Below are 21,987 nucleotides of genomic sequence, written 5' to 3'. Positions count from 1 at the left end.
TACAGCACGTAACAAGGAAAATAAACAGAATTTTGGCATTTATAGCTAAAGGAATAGGGTATAAAAGTAAGGAAGTTTTATTGCAACTATACAAGGCATGTGAGACTGCACCTGAAGTACTGTATACAGTTTTGGTCCCTTTATTTGAGGAAGGATGTCGTGGCATTGGAGGAAGTTCACTAGATTGATTCCAGAGATGAGGGGTTTGTCTTAAGATGAGATTGAGCAGTTTAGGCCTAAACTCTCTTGAGAGTTAGAAGAAGGAGATGACATCTAATTGTGGTATACAAGATGATAAAAGGTATTGACAAAGTAGACGTACAGCGGATGCTTTCTCTTGTGGGCCAATCTAGAACAACAGATCATAGTTTTAACAGAGATGAGGAGAAATTATTTATTTCTCTCAAAAGGTTGTGAATCTGTGGAATTCACTAACGCAGAGTGCGGTGGATGCCGGGACATTAAGTAAATTTGAGGAGACAGATTTTTAATTAGTAATGGGTTGAAGGGTTATGTAGAACGGGCAAGGAAGTGGAATTGAGGCTGAGGCAAGATCAGCCATGATTGCGCTTAATGGCGGTGCAGGCTCAAAGGGCTGAATTGCCTACTCCTGCCCTTAGTTCTTATGTTCTTTGGAAATTCTTCATCAGATTAGGGTCTTCAGTAGTGGATGATCCAGAGGCCTGCTCAGGGTCATTCATAGAGGATGGTCCCAGGGATGTCTCATGATCGTCCACGTTGAATGATCCGGGCTGGCTCAGGATTGTCCATGTTGGAGGAGCCAACTCAAGGTCATCCATTATGGATGATTCTGGAACTCACTTAGAATCTTCCATATTGGATGGTCCAAGGGCTGACTCAGAGTCGTCTGCGGTGGATGGTTCCTGGGCCAGCTCAGAATTGCCCATGGAGGATGGTCCAGGGGCCCGTTCAGGATCAGCATTTTGCATATTCTCTTCAAGAAGACTTTACAGTTCTTCTTCTTCAATGGCTGTGCAGATTCTGTTCAGGAACTCAACTGGCAACTTCAATCTGAGGCCGCACTGTGGTTTGTTTCCATTGAGTGCTTGGTAAGGCACCATTCCTATAACCTCACGGTAACTGCTGTTCATAGCCCACTGAACAAAACAGACACCATAGCTCCACAGAGCACATTTGTTGTCACACATCTAGGCCATTAGCTTCAGCTTCGTATCACCATTATTGTGCATCACAGAGCCTGGAGATGCCTAGAACGCCCATTGACCAACACCAGTTCTTCCCAGAGTGATGCCAGTTTGTGGATAACGTGCTGTGAACTTCTTTCTGTTATCTGACTTCAGTTATCTGAAGAATATGTGGGGCTCTGATGTCTAGAAATATGAGAAGTGGCTTTTGGGCACTTTCAGCTGTTGCCTTGGATTTCAGAGGACATTTTTAAACTTTTAGACTTACAAACTTGACATGGAATTTGGTCAGATGCTCCATGTAGTCTTCTGTCCTTCATAGTCTACACGAGAATTAGGTCTACTTGTCCACATTTATTCAAGTAATAGATAGAGGTCTCACAACCACTCCTATTGCTATCTCTATGTTACTCTCACAGTGACTGGTGTACTGCCCTATAAGAGACCATGGGATGTTTGCATACTTTTCAGAAAGTCTCTTGAGAGTCTTCTTTTTACCATCAAGGCCAGTTTCAATGTGGGTTTGTCACATGATGTATAGGGTTGTTTCCTTGGTAGCCACGTACTTACCATTGCTCTTGGTAACCTTGTCCACAACACCTAGAGATGACATGTTAAACATCTCTTGGGGGGTTTCTGTCCAGTTTTGCGATCAGAAATAACCTTCTGTTCATATTCAGTAGGCCACAAAACAGCACAGCTCTCAATAGAGTCATCCATGTTCAATGTTTGCAGGGGTTAGACTGGTTGGTATAGATTTCTATGCTTATATACTGGTTCTGTAAGAGGTATCAATGCCCATTTTCATCTGGGTAAAACAAAAGAGAGACAAACTTGTCATCAATGAATTGTTAAGTGTTTCTTGCTATTTGAGCCTTCCATGCTACTTTCAATTCCAGCATGGAATTCCATACCTGCTTTGAAGTCAAATAGGCAGATGTGAACTGGTCTCTTTGAAATTGTATTAAATTTTGCATCTTCTACCAACCACCATTTGTGCCATTGTAGACAAACTTGCTTTCTCAAATTCACAATGTTCATGCTATCATTGAGTAACTTAGTACATGATGCTTAGCTTGTGCAGAGCAACAGGCTTTTGAGCAACAAGTTCATTGAAAAGATTTAAAATCTCGTGCATACCACTGGCCACTTGATAAAATGAGCAGTCAAACTGTCTGTTTCATGATCTGTGCAGCGGGTTTGCCAGGTTCATAAAATGGGTTCTACAGTGCCCAGTTCATGAAATTAGCAGTTTCACAAATTGGGTGCAGCAACACCTTCATCCCTGAGTCACAAGGTTCTGAATTCAAGTTTAGGGTTTGAGCACAAAAATCAAGACTGACACGCCAATAGCGAGGGAATGCTGCACTGTTGGAGGTGATGGGGGGGGGATTTTCCTGTCCCACCTGCCATAGGAAACACATGACCATGCAAAGGCCCTTTGACCTCGGGTGAAATTTTCCAGTTTTGGGACAAGCGCAGCTGGAAAACCCCACCCGATGTCTTTGGGGTGAAATGTTAAATTGAGGCCCCACCTATCTATTTAGGTGGATATAAAAGATGCCATAGCACTATTTCGAAGAAGAGGAGGAGCGTTATCCCAGGTGGCCTGGCCAATATTTATTCTTTAATCAGAATCACAAAATCTGGTCATTGTCACATTGCTGTTTGTGGGAGTTTGCTGTGTGCAAATTGGTAATGTTGCAACCGTGACTACACTTCAAAAGTCCTTCAATGACTGTAAAGCACTTTGAGACATTAAGTGCAAGCCTTTCTCATCCTCTCTGAGTATATCAAAGGCTATGTGCGTTCATTCCAGTTTGTAAACATTTATTTCTACTGTGAGATTAACTTATCTGTAATTCGATGAAATGTTGATTGTTCCTGAGGTCTAACATAGAAATATAACTGACCAGTGTATTTTTTAAAACAATTGTTCAAGAGTATGCGGTATTGAGCAGGTCTTTAATGGTCTTAGCTATTAGCAATGAAAGAGTTCATCCAGATCTCATTCTCCTAATCTTCATCTGTTACTTCTGGAACTGTACTTCAACAAAATTTTCAATTCCTCAAAATGGGAAGGGGAAAAATAGAACAGGCGGATAAAAAGTCAGGCTTTGTTTTCACTGACTAATTCAATAATTCAAAAGACAGCTTGTAAATCCAGTTTGTTTTCATTGTTTTTCTCTCACAATCAATTCCTTTGATCATTTTGATAAAGTCTACGCTTGACAGAATCTCTTAATCAGGTATTGTTTTAAATTTTGAATTAACAATACTGCATTTAATTTATATGTTTCAAACTGACATTAAAAGGGAAATGCAATTAAATGCATTGTCAGTGCTTAGGACTGTAACAGGCTATAGAACATTATTATTGCAGCTTGAAACTCCTAACTTTACTGCTTTCTAACAGAGGTTTCCTGCTATTCAAACATCACAATTTAACTGTCAGATTTAATTTCCTGCAGAAAGAAAGATTTTCACTATTCAGGTCAACCAAGTTACTGTTCCTAGTTTTGTCTAGATATGCACAAAACAAGACATTAAATCACACAAAAGTCACAAACTCACCAAGAAATATTAGAATCCAATCTAAAAAGATGAACATTCTGAATGGTGCGTTAACTCAATTATTTTGTGTTCATCTCGATGAAAGTACTCAGAAATTAAACACTGGGCAGGATGGGTACAGAGGTGAGTAGCTGAGAATTTTTACGCTGCCCGTCAGTACTATCTTGCTTCCAGGCCATTTTCCCAAAGGCACGATTTGCGTCAGGACTACTCGTTTGCGGGCGACTTAGGGTAACTTAATACCCATTCATAGATTCCTACAGTGCAGAACGAGGCGATTCAAGCCATTGAGTTTACACTGACCACAATCCCACCTAAGTTCTATCTCCATAACCCCATGCATTAACTCTAGCTAGTCCCCCTGACACTAAGGAGCAATTTAGCATGGTCAATCCATCTAACGCATACATCTTTGATTAAAATCCAATTAACAGAAGCTGACTAAGTGAGCCATCTGAGGCATCAGGAATAGACCATCTGCCTGGAAGTAGCTTTCGAGTGGCAGACAGAGGGTCAGTGCTCAAGACAGGCTTTGAGGAACTCCCTGCCTCCCTAGTCACAGCTGTGGTCACCTGTGGATTGAACAATGATGGCCTGGCTGCTGTGGTTGTTATCATTTAAAAACTTTTAAAAGTTGCATAGTGGGAGCCTCCAGATGGATGCACCCCTCCTTCGCCTACCTGAACTACAAACTGCTGCTCCTTCTGAGCTGGAGGACCTCCTACTAGTCCTCCTGCTGACATCCTTAATATGATGATAACATAAGAACATGAGAACTAGGAGCAGGAGTAGGCCATCTGGCCCCTCGAGCCTGCTCCGCCATTCAATAAGATCATGGCTGATCTTTTCATTGACTCAGCTCCACTTATCCACCCGCTCACCATAACCCTTAATTCCTTTACTGTTCAAAAATTTATCTATCCTTGTCTTAAAAACATTCAACGAGGTAGCCTCAACTGCTTCACTGGGCAGGGAATTCCACAGATTCACAACCCTTTGTGTGAAGGAGTTCCTCCTCAACTCAGTCCTAAATCTGCTTCCCCTTATTTTGAGGCTATGCTCCCTAATTCGAGTTTCACCTGCCAGTGGAAACAACTTTCCTGCTTCTATCATATCTATTTCCTTCATAATCTTATATGTTTCTATCAGATCTCCCCTCATTCTTCTGAATTCCAATGAGTATAGCCCCTGTCTACTCAGTCTCTCCTCATAAGCCAACCCTCTCAACTCCGGAATCAACCTAGTGAATCTCCTCTGCACCCCCTCCAGTGCGAGTATATCCTTTCTCAAGTAAGGAGACCAAAACTGTACACAGTACTCCAGGTGTGGCCTCACTAGCACCTTATACAGCTGCAACATAACCTCGCTGGTTTTAAATTCCATCCCTCTAGCAATGAAACTGTGCCCTCTGACCACTAATTGGCCAATTTGGGGAAAATCTCCATTCTTTCCCACACAGTGTAGGGTTGTGCCTTCTATTTGACCCCAACATTGGGGTATTGACCTAAAAGATAAAATCCTGCCCACTATTTTTAGACAAACATAGGAACAGGAGTAGGCTATTCAGCCTGTTACGCTCTTCAATATAATCATGGCTGATCAGGTATTTCAATGCTTTTTACACACACTATCTCCATAACCCTTTATGTCACTGTTAATCAGAAATCTATCAATCTCAATCTTAAATATACTCAATAACTGAGCTTCCACAGGCATCTGGGGTAGAGAATTCCAAAGATTCACAACTCTGTGTAAAGAAATTTCTCCTCATCTTAGTCCTAAGTGGCATCCCCTTATTCCGAAATTGTGCCCCCGGTTCTTGAATCTCCAATCAAGAGAAACATGTTACCTGCATGTACCCGTTGATTCTTTTAAATATTTTGCAGGTTCCAATGAGATCACCTCTTATTCTTCAAAGCTCTAGAGAATACAGACCCAGTTTGCCCAATCTCTCTTCATAAGACGGTCTCACCATCCCTGGAACAAGTCTGGCAAATCTTTGTTGCCCTTCCTGAATGGCAATAATATCCTTTGAGGTAAGGGGACCAAAACGGCACACAGTACTCCAGGTGCAGTCTAACCAAGCTTCTATACAATTGAAACAAGGCCTCACTACTCCTGTACTCAAATCCTCCTGCAATATAGGCTAACGATCCATTAGTTTTCCTAATAGCTTGCTGCAACTGCATGTTAGCCTTCAGTGACTTATAGATAAGGATACCCTTTGTACATCTACATTTTCTAATTTCTTACCATTTAGGAAATACTCTGCATATCTGTTCCCTCTACCCAAAATGGATTACCTCACATTTTTCCACTTTATATTCCATCTGCCATGTTCTACCCCACTCAAACATTGTGTAGCAGCACAGTGGAACTACCTTTTAAACCAAAAGCTCCTGCAACCTAATTCATATACTATACAAGTTATGATATTTTGTCACAATACTTAAAGTATGAATAAAAGAGGTCAATGCATGTTCTTGGGGCCTTGTTGGTTACACATCAGTGGGCGAAATCTTAAAAAATAGAGTCATAGTCATAGAGTCATACAGTGTAGAAAAGGCTATTCGGCCCACTGAGTCTGCATTGACGACAACGACCACGAAAGTCACACTAATCACATTTTCCAGCACTTGTCCCATATCCTTGAATGTTATGATATTTCAAGTGCTCATCCAAATACTTTTTAAAGGTTGTGAGGTTTCCGGCCTCCACAACCTTCCCAGGCAGTGCATTCCAGATTCTCACCACCTTCCGAGTGATTTTTTTTCCTCAAATCCCCTCTGAATCTCCTGCCCCTCACGTTAAAATTAAGCCCCCTTGTGATTGGCCCCTCAACCAAGGGAAGCTGCTGCTTTCTATTCATCATGTCCAAACCCTTCTTAATCTTATACATCTGACCTCCCACCCAAATCCCATCCATTTACCTTAGTCACTTACCTTCTCCCTGGCCTGTTATGTTCAAAGTGGGCGGCATGGTGGCACAGTGGTTAGCACTGATGCCTCACAGCTCCAGGGACCCGGGTTCGATCCCGGCTTGGGTCACTGTCTGTGTGGAGTCTGCATGTTCTCCCTGTGTCTGCATGGGTTTCCTCCGGGTGCTCCAGAGTTTCCTCCCACTGTCCAAAGATGTGCGGTTTAGGTTGATTGGCCATGCTAAATTGCCCCTTAGTGTCCCGGGATGTGTATGTTAGAGGGATTAGCAGGTAAATATGTGGGATTTCAGGGATAAGGCCTAGGTGGGATTGTAGTCGGTGCAGACTTGATGGGCCAAATGGCCTCCTTCTGCACTGTAGGGATTCTATGAAATAAGTAGACTTCCCGCGCTAAAGGTTGGGTGCAGCTGGCGAGGTTCATGTTAGCACAGGTCAGGAACATTCCGTGCTAAAGGTCAGATTTAGTCAGTGAGGTCCGTATTAACTCAGATTGTATCAGCTTGGGTAAAGTCCGCGTCTGGCATGTGGGAGTCTTTTAAGGAACTATTGATAAGGCTGCAGGATAGGCATGTGCCTGTAAAAAGGAAAGATAGGAAAGGTAGGATTCGAGAGCCGTGGATAACCAGGGAAATTGAGGATCTGATTAAAATGAAAAGGGAGGCGTACGTTAAGTCCCGGCAACTGAAAACAGATGGAGCTCTGGAGGAATACAGAGAGAGTAGGAAAGATCTCAAACGGGGAGTTAGAAGGGCAAAAAGAGGTCACGAGATGTTCTTGGCAGGCAGGATTAAGGAGAATCCTAAGGCATTCTATTCATACGTTAGGAACAAAAGAGTTGTCAGGGAGAAAATCGGACCTCTCAGGGACAAAGGAGGGGAATTATGCTTAGAACCCAAGGGAATAGGGGAGATCCTAAATGAATACTTTGCATCGGTATTCACGAAGGAGAGGGGCGTGTTAACCGGGAGTGTCTCAGAGGGAGGTGTTGACCCGTTAGAGAAAATCTCCATTACGAGAGAGGAAGTGTTAGGTTTTTTAGGGAACATTAAAACTGACAAAGCCCCAGGGCCTGATGGCATCTATCCTCGACTGCTCAGGGAGACGAGAGGTGAAATTGCTGGGCCTCTGACGGAAATCTTTGTCGCTTCTTTGGACACGGGTGAGGTCCCTGAGGATTGGAGGATAGCGAATGTGGTCCCGTTGTTTAAGAAGGGTAGCAGGGATAACCCAGGAAATTATAGGCCGGTGAGCTTGACGTCCGTGGTAGGGAAGTTGTTGGAGAGGATTCTTAGAGACAGGATGTATGTGCATTTAGAACGGAACAATCTCATTAGTGACAGACAGCATGGTTTTGTAAGCGGGAGGTCGTGCCTTACAAATTTGGTGAAGTTTTTTGAGGAAGTGACAAAAACGGTTGATGAAGGAAGGGCCGTGGATGTCGTCTATATGGATTTCAGTAAGGCATTTGACAAAGTCCCACATGGCAGGTTGGTTAAGAAGGTTAAGGCTCATGGGATACAAGGAGAAGTGGCTAGATGGGTGGAGAACTGGCTTGGCCATAGGAGACAGAGGGTAGCGGTCGAAGGGTCTTTTTCCGGCTGGAGGTCTGTGACCAGTGGTGTTCCGCAGGGCTCTGTACTAGGACCTCTGCTATTTGTGATATATATAAATGATTTGGAAGAAGGTGTAACTGGTGTAATCAGCAAGTTTGCGGATGACACGAAGATGGCTGGAATTGCGGATAGCGAAGAGCATTGTCGGGCAATACAGCAGGATATAGATCGGCTGGAAAATTGGGCGGAGAGGTGGCAGATGGAATTTAATCCGGATAAATGCGAAGTGATGCATTTTGGAAGAAATAATGTAGGGAGGAGTTATACAATAAATGGCAGAGTCATCAGGAGTATAGAAACACAGAGGGACCTAGGTGTGCAAGTCCACAAATCCTTGAAGGTGGCAACACAGGTGGAGAAGGTGGTGAAGAAGGCATATGGTATGCTTGCCTTTATAGGACGGGGTATAGAGTATAAAAGCTGGAGTCTGATGATGCAGCTGTATAGAACGTTGGTTAGGCCACATTTGGAGTACTGCGTCCAGTTCTGGTCGCCGCACTACCAGAAGGACGTGGAGGCATTGGAGAGAGTGCAGAGAAGGTTTACCAGGATGTTGCCTGGTATGGAGGGTCTTAGCTATGAGGAGAGATTGGGTGGACTGGGGTTGTTCTCCTTGGAGAGACGGAGAATGAGGGGAGATCTAATAGAGGTATACAAGATTATGAAGGGTATAGATAGGGTGAACAGTGGGAAGCTTTTTCCCAGGTCGGAGGTGACGATCACGAGGGGTCACAGGCTCAAGCTGAGAGGGGCGAAGTATAACTCAGACATCAGAGGGACGTTTTTTACACAGAGGGTGGTGGGGGCCTGGAATGCGCTGCCAAGTAGGGTGGTGGAGGCAGGCACGCTGACATCGTTTAAGACTTACCTGGATAGTCACATGAGCAGCCTGGGAATGGAGGGATACAAACGATTGGTCTAGTTGGACCAAGGAGCGGCACAGGCTTGGAGGGCCGAAGGGCCTGTTTCCTGTGCTGTACTGTTCTTTGTTCTTTGTCCTGAACTAAAGATCAATGAGGTTCAAAAAATGTGGCTTTTGGACGGTATTCGATTTTCAGATTTATAGATAAACAATACTTGACCTGTTTCAAAATGATTAGAGGGAGATTTCACAGGATGATTTCCGAGAATTATAGAATAAAAGGAAGTAATGTCAAGTACATCTTCACTGAGAGGAAAAGTGACCCTTGGCCAGCCCTACACACCATCAATGGTTTGTCAGAGAGAAACATTCACAGAGGTCTGAAAGCAGTTTAAGGGAGAGAATCTATAAATCAGTGAGAAGTTGAATAGGACTGGTGGGGAGGAGAGTCTAAACATCTAATATCCATTCCTTTAACTCAGCATGAATACACATTCTTGATAATACATGTTCTGAATGGAAGTAGAAATTATCACTGGGAAACCAGCATGGATGCTCAAGCCTCATCACCGTCTTATAGATGATGAGTCTTTGAGTAGAATACAAAATGTTTATAGGAGCTACTAGGCTCTGACTTAATTACAACAATTCATCTGATATTGTTAAAAGCTACAACGTGTCCCATTGTCGCTTCCAATGGACCTCAGAGACTCTCTCAGAGATGTGTTGATGCAGAACATTGGGTTGTGAGCTTTCTGCCATGGGATCTCATTATTGCATGTGCCAAAAGGCTTCCAGATATTTCAGTGAATTGCCTCACGACTCTGCATCTCACTGGCACCCACTCTTTGTTACTCCTCGTTAGACTTCACCTCATTGACATACTTGTGTAATTAATAAGGTTTAAATTATCTAATTTTACTACACATAAGCCTAATGATGAAAAGCCTTAATTTGTACATATTATTGGAACATTGTTGAGAAGTCTTTGAGTTGGTATCAAATATTATAATGTAGCTTTAAGAAAGAACATGTGGAATTATAGCTGGGGCACATTTACACATTTGGGCTCCAGCGAGTCTAGCATTAGTAGCAAACAGAAGTGTGCAAGATGTTGAAAAGCTACCTACAATAAAGGGTATAAATTAGGGGAACATCACTAGGATCTTTGCACTTGCTGGTGGAAAGCATTTGTCTCAGGACATATGCTAAGGAGGCTCTTGCCAAAGAGAAAATTAGGAGTTAGTAGTTGTTCGGAAGTTAGCATTTGCGTAGGACATTGTCAATCGACGGGTAATTGCCATAGGCTGGAAATTGCCAAAAGAATCCAGAGATGACTAATGTAATTGTCACAGTTTGGGGGGTTGCCGTAAGAGTGCAGATCAGTTTTAGACCCAGTATTAGGGCTAATGCCTTAAGGAAAAGTGAATAGCTTTTGTCAGGAAGCTACTTTCAGCTCATGTGAGAGAAAGAAAAACACTAGGTAACAAGCTGTAAAATATGGTGCTACAGCAGTTAAGGTAGACTGGGAAATTAGAGTTGAAGTCTTATCGCTGCAAAAGGGTTTGATTGTATGTTAGAATTAGGGTTGCTATGTTAAAACCTTGAAGAACATTATGAGTCAAGAGATCAGGTTTGAGGAACCAACAGAAGACAGCAAAGTGTTGGTTTCTTTATGAGAAATACATTGTATTATGCTGTGCCTCGACTAGTGGAATGTTAAGTATCAATCCTTGTTGTCCCAGAAACATTGTTAGTTGTATTCTAAATTAGTGATTGCCCTTTTTACCATCAAGTTTATTCCTGACAAGAATTTTCTTACTCTGGAGTTTAGTATAGAGTCCGAATCCCAACATTCCCATTTGGGGCAGCATCCTAGTCTGATCCTGATGTTCCTCATCTGATTCATTGCACAATACACTGCATTTCTTGTAGAGAAACCAGGATTTCTGGTGTCTTCTCTTGATTCCTTGAATTTGGTCCCTTGACGCACAACGTTCAAGGTTTTAAAGATAGCCACGTCAAGTTTAACATACAATTGAAAAATGTCCTCATCTGCCAGTTCCCTTTGCAGAACCAAGTTGTGTAGTGCATAGCAAGTGACAAAAATCAGGGACCGGAGTCATGCATAATGAAAGGAGCCAGCAGATTAGTCTAGGCAACAGAATTTTACTTTTAGAAGATCAATGTTGCTTTCAATAATCACCCTAGTGGAAGCATGGCTCGTATTATGTTGTTCCTTTGCACCTGTTCATTGATACCTGACAGGCATCATGAGCCACCCCTTTGACGAACAACCCTCGTCTCCAAGTAGCAAGTAATCCAGCTGCACAGGTGGGGCAAAGAGCTGTGGCACCTAGGGGTGTCCAAGGATGTAAGTATCATGGTTACTTCTAGCATACCACTTAGATATCTGCAGGATCCTCAGGTGGTGATCACATGCGATCTACACATGAAGGGAGTGAAATTCCTTTTGGTTGACAAACACCCCCAGTTGTGCCTTGATGGACACAACCATGCAATTGATTGCTCTTTCGGAATCCCACAATGGCCCTGAAGCCTCAATCTCTCAGTTTGGCTGTCCTCATCAGTCGTGAACTAGATAAAGCTGTTCACCTTCCAGAACAATGCATCAGTTACATGCCTGATGGAATGATGAATTGCTGATAGTGATATACTGCACAGATCTCAGGCTGTCTCTTGAAGAGGTCCCAAGGATAAAAGTTCAATGCAATTGTCACTTTTAGTATCACAGGCATCGGTTGACAACCCACACAATAGGAGTTTATTTCTCCTGCAAGTATATCACAAACAGATGTGGCTACCTCCATGGAGATTGGCAGCCGCCTCAGACACTGATATTCAGACATGGAGGAAATTTGAGTGCTGCTTATACACCCTACCTCGGGGCAAGTTCTTCTGCTTCGGCACAGCTAGCCAGGCCCCTCTCTTTGTCCTCCTGGCCCTTCAGTGTTACCATGCCGCTCAATTGGTTGGCCAGTAGATAGGGGTAGCAGCCCTCTTTTCCTACTTTCATCCTTGCTTGAGGAGCCTCCACCTAAGTGAACTATACCCATGGCCCCTTCTCTCTATGACTCTTTTCTGTCAACCTTCGTGGTAAGGGTATCTCCATGGCTGCAATCCTACCTCCTGGAGGAACTCTTTTGTGACTCCCTGAAGAACTCAGACCCATTCCCTCACTTCTCATGCAGTTTCAACTGCAGTTTCTAACTCTGCATGGTTTTCTTCACTTCAACCCTTGTATTCCAGTTTTGTGCTGCTGAGTCAATCCTGTTGCAATTCCCTCCCCTCTGTGGAGCCTGTGTGATCAACATAAAATCGCTTGGCCAGTGAAAAATTGCAGGCAACTAGATTGTTAATTGCCTAAAATACTCTTTAATTGGCCTTTATTGGAAGCTGGGTGTGCTTCTGGCTTTGTGCCCTTCTCACAGTCCATATTATTTCAAACGGCACTGTGATGTTAGGAACCGGACACGTTGCCACAATGCCCGATTTTGCAATTTTACGCTGCAGTGGGAAGGACAGCTGTCCAAATGGCAAGCTTAAAATTCTGCCCACAGTTACAATGATGTCCAGGTTGCTGTAGATATTTTTAGTCTTGTGAAAACGTTACACATATGTGGTTACCATATGCTTGTTTGATTCCACTGCAGGTACTCACCTACATTATTTTGGCTCCATAAACCAGTTTTAATTTTGAGCCTTTAGAGTTAGATGCTTAATATCTCTTTAATATACAGCAATCTCAAACAAGCTTTCCCATTCTGTAAACACATACTGTATGTGGAAATACAAGCAAATGTGAATCTGTACATCAGCAGCCACTTCACTTAACAATGAACATCAGCAGCCACTTCACTTAACAATGAACTATCAAGCTGATCTGGTCAAACCTCAAAATATATACTGCTGTGCTTAAGCAGGATATGGTCAGAATCAGTAAGCAGACAAGCTTAATACAGGATATGTGATAAAAATGTTTGGTGAATTGTAACTGCTTAGATAAAAGTGGTGTAAAATGAAATTAGCAACACTCTATGTTAGAGATAATTTAGCTTTGCAATATTGTGCAGACATGGGAATTCGGATATAATTTAATGAGACCTCAGCAATGTAAAATGTTTCCACTGTGGATAATACCATCATAGATACAGACACTTGAAAAACTTTCCATCATTCATATCAATTCAACACAAAAAAAATCACCTTGGCTCTTCCATGTTTGTTGTTGTGCTTGTACCTCTGTCAGGAGGAAAACCCAGATATGTTTGTTCTTTGAACTCAAATCAAGGAAAAACAGGTGCAGAAGGAAAACATGACTCCAGGTTTTTGACCCATATCAAATGAAACAATCATTCACCTTGAGTTCTTGAGTCATCACCTCTACAACCTGACCCTAAATTGTTGACATGAGCATTCCTACATTAATGGAGGTTGGTGCTCATGGGATCATTTGCATCACTCCACTCACATTGTCTGTACCTTTAAGACTTGATTGCCTGTAAAGACTCGCATTCCAACCATTATTTTGTAAATTGAGTTTGTGTCTTTATATGCCATGTTTGTGAACATAACTCCCACTTACCTGATGAAGGAGCAGCGCCCCGAAAGCTAGTGGCTTTTGCTACCAAATAAACCTGTTGGACGTTAACCTGGTGTTGTGAGACTTCTCACAGGTCAGATTTCTCACAGGTGAGATGCCACAGGACTGGAGGACAGCTGACATGGTATCATTGTTCAAGAAAGGAAGCAGGGAAAAAACAGGTAATTATAGGCCAGTGAGTCCAAACTCAGTGGTAGGGAAATTATTGAAAAAAATTTTGAGGGACAGAATTAATCTCCCCTTCGAGAGACAAGGATTAATCAAGGATAGTTAGCATGGCTTTGTCAGGGGAGGTCATTTCTATTAAATGTCCCCTTGATAGAAGGGTCAATAACCAGGGGGCACTGATTTAAAGTAATGGGCAGGAGATTTAGAGGGGATTTGAGGAAAAGCTTTTTCACCCAGAGGGTGGTGGGAATCTGGAACTCACTGCCTGAAATGGTAGTAGAGGCTGGAATTCTTGCAACATTGAAGAAGCGTTTAGATAAGCATTTCAATGCCACAGTATACAAGGCTACAGATCAAGTGCTGAAAAATGGCATTAGAATAGGTGCTGCTTGATGGCTAGTGCAGACACAATGGGCTGAATGACTTCTTTCTGTGCTGTATGACTATAACCTAGAGCTATCCCTCCACCACTACCACCAGCAAGCTGACCCCTGGTACACTAGATATATTCTCCGAGACCCTTAACCTGCCAACTGTCATTCCTAACTCTTCCTCATTACTTCTGAACTGCTCTCTGTTACCCTCGCCTCTCCTAACCTCAACATTGATCTACAATCAATCATCCTTGATCTCCCCTCTATCATGCCTAATCTGTCTTTGGTAGAGATTCATTTTACCCATGTCGTTCAGCTCCTTCCCTCTGTCCTCCACAGCCCAACCTCCTTCCCTTGGGCAGCCATTCACCACACTGATTAGGACCACCATGCTCCTAACTCCCTTCCATGGACAGCTGTGCTCCAAACTGCCTGGAGAACTATGCCCCAATCTGCCTGGAAAACCTCCACCCTCCCTTGCATGGACAGCTATATCCTGATCTGCAGGCAGAGATGCACCCAAGCTCAATGCAACAGTTCAGCTTCCTCTCCCCTTGTCCAGAAAAGCTCCCCATGCAAGAAAAGCAATTCCCACTCACTCCAAATTCACTTGGAAGACTACCCCACTTGCTTTGTGCTACCTTTGACTAGTCGTGAATACGAAGGAACATGTTTTTCATTTGTTGCCAACTTAATTGCAAAGATACAATTTAATCTGATGACCATGTGTTTCAATTAGTATGCATGATATGCTAACACATTAAAAATAGATTCCCGCTGCTTGCCTTCAAGAAACCCCACGGGTGGGATTTTACTGTCTCGCTTGCCCCGAAACCGTAAAATTCCACCCAAGGTCAACTTTCCCATTGTCCACCTCTCGCCCGCTCTCATTCCCCTGGCGGGTGGGGCACTGGAATTCCAGCGAATCTATCTTTAACATCCCAACTTTCATTTCAACTTTGGGAAGCTGACACAAATTATTGCCCAAACCCACCTCACCTCCTGCTCTGAGAATATCATTAGATTAACTCATTAACTCTGCTTCTCTCTTCATAGATTCTGCCTGACTGGCTAAGTATTGCTGGCATTTTGTTTTTTACCCCCACAGACATCAGACTGTGTAACAGTCTTAAGAGAACATTAAAATATATGTTCAGAATCTGATTTCAGCTTCTTCCTTCTCCAATTTTCACACCTCTCCACAAAAATGTTTTTTTTCTATTTGTGGTCTACTTTATCCTGTGCTCGCACAAGACCTTAACTCCTGGGGGATAGAGATGAAGGGAAAGAACTGTGTCACTTTGGAGAAATAGCAGCAAATTTTACTGACTTTTGAAATAATTCCATTTTACATTGCACTTACTAAAGGATCCTGATGGGGTGAAATTGAGCATGGGTGGAGACACAAACCAGGCAGATTTGAATTTGCTGACCTGATATTCAATTCTATTAAAGTCAATGGAACCGAACCGACTTTCACTCAGTTCAGACTATCAATGCAATATCATCTGTTTTACATTCCACCCAAAACAACTTTATCCTTGGTGGTTTTTACCATCCTGAGAGTGCATTTGGATTTTTAAAAAGCATTTTGCACCCAACCTTTAGCGCAGGAAGTCTACTTATTTTTTAAAATATCAAAGGCCCCTAATTTAACTCCAGGTGCATTCAGGATGGACAGGCTGGGTACAAGGCAGCCAAGACGTGCGCCATTCCAGTGCATTTTCAGTTCTGGAACTGGCTGGAATTGTTTTAGACAGTCCTCTGCTTGTAGATGGCACGTGTTACATGAAGGTCAGTAGTGGGAATTTTTACAGGTATCAGAGACCACCGTAGACCCAGAGCAATGGTTCCTTTAAAAGTTGAGTCAGGGGATGGAGTTATGGTTTCCACACAGATGCTGGTTCTGAAGAGGATGATTAAAATCCAGACTGGGAAACCTGAGGATTCTGAGAAACCTGCAAGAGCACCCCTGTTCCACCTAGCTCAGAAGGAAGCCTCACATTCAATGTAAAAAAACAAACTTACATTGATCTCTTCTGGCCATTTTGTTGCCATCCACCAGAGTTTTCGTCTGCTGATTGGGCTGCCCCATTTTCTAGCTAAAATTGCATTGACAATGTCACTGTCTGAGACTTTTGACTGTTTAGTAGGCTCCCACCAGCCCGGGAAAGGCTGGTCTCCTAAACAATGTTTTGCTGAATTAAAATAGCATTGGGTGGGACATATCTAGAAAGCAACAGGAACCACCCAACAGACATTTCAAAGACCCGCCTACACCATGTGCATTGTGTAGGCTAGGCTATGTTAAAAACTTATTTACAGAAGCAACACAAATGAAACAGGTGTTAATGACAGCAGAAAAATTGCTATATTTAGCTCATCGAAAGGGGAAGTCATGTGTCTGTTGTGGTTGAGTTTGTAGCTCTCTTGCCTTTTAACCAGAAGGTTCTGTGTTCAAGTCCCACAGAAATTAGGCTGATAATGCAGCGCAATACTGAAAAATTGTTGCATGTTCTGAGGTGCCATCTTTTGGGTTAGACCTCGTCTGCTCTCTCAAGTGGATGGAAAATAACCAATGCCACTATTTCAAAGAAGAGTAATGGCGTTAACTTAACTTCAGTGTCCTGGGTAATATTTATCCCTTAATCAATGTTACTATTTATTTATTTATATAGTGAATGTAGAGTCCATGAACCATGTTGTTTCTTCCGGTAACATTACTAATAAAACAGATTAGTTGGTCATTATCATATTGCTGTCTGTGGGAATTTGTCGTGCATAAATTGGCAGCCACATTTCCCACATTACAACAGTGGCTACACTTCAAAAGTATGTAATTGGCTGTAAAGTGCTTTGGAATGTCCTGAAGTCATGAACGGCACGATATAAATACAAATCTTTCTTTCTTTTGAATCTGCTCAAAAGAAAAATTTGAAAAAGGACAGCTGCATTCTTGCCATTTCCTCTGCTATGATGTTTAATTTGATTAATATAACATATATAATGAATGAAGGAATATTTTAAACTATAAAATAAAAACAGAAAATGCTGGATAAACTCAGCAGGCAGCACCTGTCAGTGTCTAACAGAGTTAATGTTAAAAGTTCTGTGGAAGGATCATTTAGATCCAAAACGTTAATCCTGTTTGTCTTCACAGATGCTGCCAGGTCTGCTGAGTTTATCCAGCATTTTCTGTTTTCATTTCAGATTTTCAGTATCCGCTTTTATTTCAGACTTTTCAAATGTCATTTCTTTTAAGACTCTTCTGGCTGTTTTAATGAACTGCAGATTATTTTTCTCAACTCTCTTCAGCTCTCTGTTCCTGCAAATACTATAGATGTCACTTTGTTTATGTGATGCTAACATAATAAGTTCAGAAATAGATTCAAGATATCAATAAGGCTACAATTTAATTTTGTTTTCCTCAATACTGCAGATGGTAATAGTACTACACCTCGAGTTCCTTAATAGCATTTCTTTCCATTACTAGAAATTTGATTACAAGGACATAAAATAAAATATAAGAATAGGAGTAGACCATATGCCCCTTGAGCGTGCTCCACCATTAAGAAAGATTATGACTGAGCTTTGACCTCAAATCCACTTTCCTGCTCAATTTCTATATCCCTTGGCTCCCTTAGAGTGAAAATGTTAATCGATCTCAGCCTTTAACGTACTCAATGACTGAACAGCCATAACCCTCTGGGGTAGAAAATTCAAGTTTCACAATGAAAAAAATGATCGCCCAATGGGATCATAATGTACTAAGTATAGTTACTGTACCCATAACACAATAGAATTTATAAATATTAAATATAAATATTTAATCTATATTGAAGATGAATGCAGGCACTCCACCTTCAGCATAATTAGCATCTCACATAACTACTGTCACTTCTCTAATAAAATTCTTAATAATCAAATGAAAAATCTGAAATTAAATTAAAAGCATTTAATTAACTATAAGGGGCATGTCTGCCATATCCCTTCAGGGTGTTTCTCTTAGACTTGAGGAAGCAGACCAGGGGAATGGCCAGTGTGACAAGGTAACGGTTTTATTTGGAACAAGGGCATCAAAGGTGGAGGTGAGAGTACAACTGAGCAAATCCATAGCTGCAGAAATAGAGACAAAAGCTAAAGAATTGGGATTTTGAAACTGTAGTTCTCAGTGAATTGGGGAATAATTATTTTCCAGATGCAGATATAGAAGGAGGTAGGGTTGGGATGTGGTAGGGGGACGTGGGTGGAGTGTGATTCAAGCATATTTTCAGAGATGTCCATATCTGTGATTGATACATTGAGATTAGCAAGAGCAAGTAAGATGGCAAGATCGATGGTTGTGAAAATGGGATGGGGAATTTTATATTGGAGGGATTGATATCTTGGGAGGGAGGTAGAGAACAAGGATTTTGAGTATGGGGTGGAACTCTTAACCCTTTGACTTGCTTTTAATGCACCAACATGCTGAGGGTGGCAATTAGGGACTGATATTTCCAGCTTTCCATGCACTCGCTAGACCCGATTTTACCATTTTCATTCTAAGTGCTGAATCTGGACGCAATTCAGATCCGACTTGGAAACCTGTTCTCAGGCGCCCCCATACGCACTTAGCCTGGAAAAAAATCCGTGCGTCTGAATTGCGCTGTGGGCGGGACTTAACGCGCCTGAAACACTGCTGGTCTGATCAGAGCTTTGAACTGCGCATGCGCAGTGAAAAACTAAATTTGAAAAACGTGCCTGTCACATCGCTCCCGGGCCGCAAAAAGCGAATAAAGTGGCCCGGGAGTGAAAAGCGGGAGCGATGGCCCCCACAGATATCCCCCCCACCCCGACAACATAACTGTCCCCCTTATCCACCCACCCCCCCCCCCGCTACCCAGACCAATCTCGACCTCTGCCCACCTTCCTCCCCACCGATCGTCCACAGAGTGGCAGCGGACACCCCCTGCATCCCCCCACCAGAGATCCATCTGGCCTCCTTTCCCCCGCACCCCCCCCCCCCACCTCCCCCCAAGAATGATCGGGCCCCCCCATCCCCACCAAGAACGATCGGGCCTCCCCCCCCCCCCCCCCCCCTCCCTCCCCAGATAATGATCGCCCCCCCACACAGGAGAATGATCGGGCCACCGCCACCCCCGCCCTCCCCCCCCCAGAGAATGATCGGGCCTTCCTCCCCCCAGACAACTATCGCCCCCCCCATCCCCCGTCCCCCCACCAACCAGACAACAATCTGGCCTCCCTCTGCCCTCCCACCCCCACCAGAGAATGGTCTGGCCTCCCTCCCCCACCCCACCAGAGAACAATGTGGCCTCTCTCCCCTGCCCCACCAGAGATACATCTGACCCCCCCCTCGCCGATCTGAGTCAGAGAGTCGTTGGAAGCTCTGAACTTACCTCTTCAGAAGCTGGAGCATGTCTCACTTTCAAATCTGGATGCGCGAACGCGATGGTAAAGAGGGAAATGCTGGTAAAGTTGGGCGGGCAGCCTATTAATTCAATTTAAATGCATGCAAATGCATTTAAATTGCTGTTGCGCCCGTTTCGGGTGCGAATCGAATTGCGGCCATTTTTGGGCCTTGGTAAAGTGGGCATCTGTGTGGACGCAGGTGTGATCGCATTAATGGCCTCACACCCCAACTTTACCAAGTTTTCGCGCCCGTTTGCAAAGGTAAAATCGGGCACACTATGTGCAGCGAATGTGTCAGTAGCTTTTAAATGCTGCCATTTCTTTAGTATTTGATTTCTGGATTTCCCATCCGATTAACGTCAGTGGGTGTAAAGACAACCCACATAACATAAATTGAAACTGTTTTAGTTTTTGTAGAGCGAGCAAGAATCATTGGAATGAAGATGAGATGGGCTACAGCTGTGTCCCATTTCACCAATATCTCTCTGGAAGTCTGCTACGACTGTATAGACTCGGAGGGAAATGCTATTTTCTAGCAGTTGCTGAGACAAAGATGTGATACTGCCCACCACCACACTTAGTCACAAAGTGGGAGAATTCCGCCCTATATTTAATTGGTTATTTTTTAAATACATAAATCTTGTTATACAAGGTCAATAAAATTAACCCTCTTTTCTGATAAAAAAAAAATCATATTAAAAAAGGATTATGCAGTCAAGATTTCTGGCATTCAGTTCCTTTACTGATATTCAAAATAACTGCTTTATAGAAATTCAATATGCTGCAGAGGTCATCTTACTTTTGTGCAGTTTCATGATGGTATATGCCATAGCAGCAAGGACTCTTTCACCCTCCAGAATGTAGATATCCCATAACCGCAGTGTGAGTGTAAATGGTGTCTGTTAGAAAATTTTTTAAAAATCAATATTTCCAGGAATATATTTTTTCCTTTATAAAATACATTATACATAAAATACATGATACATAAAAAGTCAATGTAAATATCTCTTAACCAGCAGCCTCTAGTACAATGAACAGGAGGCGAGAGAATAATACCACTATTTCTGAAACAGGTATGCATCAGAAAGACGACAGCGGACGGAATTCTCCCAAAAGAAAATCGAAGCGTCATAACGGCGAGAATAATGGAGTGATCCCCGCAGTCTCTCAGGCGCGCTCCGCACCACAATTCTACCACACTCAGTCACTTTTTTTTGGAGAGTTGGGGGTTATATTTTTTTGGGAGGGGTGGGGCCTAAACATGCAGTCAGCCCAGCTTCAGAGCGCTCGTGCGATGTTTTGCAAGGGCACCCTAATCTCTCATTGCACTGGGAGACCCCCTTCCCCATGGACATCGACTCCCTCCTTTTTCATCAGCGGCGGCATGTTCCCTCAACCCCTCTCTGATGGGTCGCCGGCATTGGAGCCCACCCAACCTGCCCTATTTGAGCCCCAACATGCATCCCCATCATAACTCCCAACATGATCCACCCCTGCATGACCCCCATTGCATACTCCCCCATCATGGCCCCCACTCAGGCCCCACCTCCTTGGCACTGCCCAACTGGCACTGCCAGGGTGCCCAGTTGGCACTGCCAGATCTCTTCCATCAGACCCTCCACTTACCCCCTTCCTCCTCAGAGCCCCACTTAGGCCAACCTTCAGGCCACACACCTTGGCAGTGCCAACAGTGCACTGTCCACTGGCATCCTGGAACTGACACCCTGGCCTGATGCCTTGGGCCAAAAGGGGGGGGGGGGGGGGGGAGAGTCAAGAAGGTAAATCCACTGGTCATTTGCCCCTCTATCAATATTCAGGCCGAAATAGCTGATCTGTAACCACATTCCTTAAATTAACAAAAAAAAAATTCAGATTTAAATGAATAATTTATCTAGAATTAATTGCCACATGTGGAAAAACGTTCCAAACTTTTACCAGAAATGTAATTTTACTCCTGAAAAGTCTGGCTCTAATTTTTAAATTATGTCCCCTACTCTTGCATGATGTCCCCTAATCCTACACTGTCTAACCAGCAGAAATCATTTTTTTTCTATCTACCTAATCCACTGGTACCAAGAAAACATTGATCAAATCAATCCTTAACCTTCTCGAATGTCAACCCCTGACACGCTGCTACCTTACTACCTATCTCATAGGCTTACACTGGGGTATTATGTTGGGTAACCTCAAATGCATTTGGAAATCCATGTAAATAACTTTTCCATTGAATCCCTACAGTGCAGAAGGAGGCCATTTGG

The 21,987-nt window shown here is 43.1% G+C and overlaps 1 protein-coding gene across 3 annotated transcripts in view; it reads right to left on the bottom strand.

Moving 5' to 3' along the window:
• LOC144498875 (uncharacterized) overlaps positions 1-21,987 on the bottom strand; it is a 256,941-nt gene that overhangs the window by 48,863 nt on the left and 186,091 nt on the right. For all 3 annotated transcript variants that reach the window (XM_078220688.1, XM_078220690.1, XM_078220689.1), the window contains exon 13: positions 20,529-20,628. In XM_078220688.1, the coding sequence (XP_078076814.1) occupies positions 20,529-20,628 (100 nt within the window). The remainder of the gene's footprint in view (positions 1-20,528; positions 20,629-21,987) is intronic.

The sequence above is a fragment of the Mustelus asterias genome, chromosome 9, assembly GCF_964213995.1.
Source record: "Mustelus asterias chromosome 9, sMusAst1.hap1.1, whole genome shotgun sequence".
Classification (NCBI taxonomy): Eukaryota; Metazoa; Chordata; class Chondrichthyes; order Carcharhiniformes; family Triakidae; genus Mustelus; species Mustelus asterias.
This window is presented reverse-complemented; position numbering and strand designations above follow the sequence as displayed.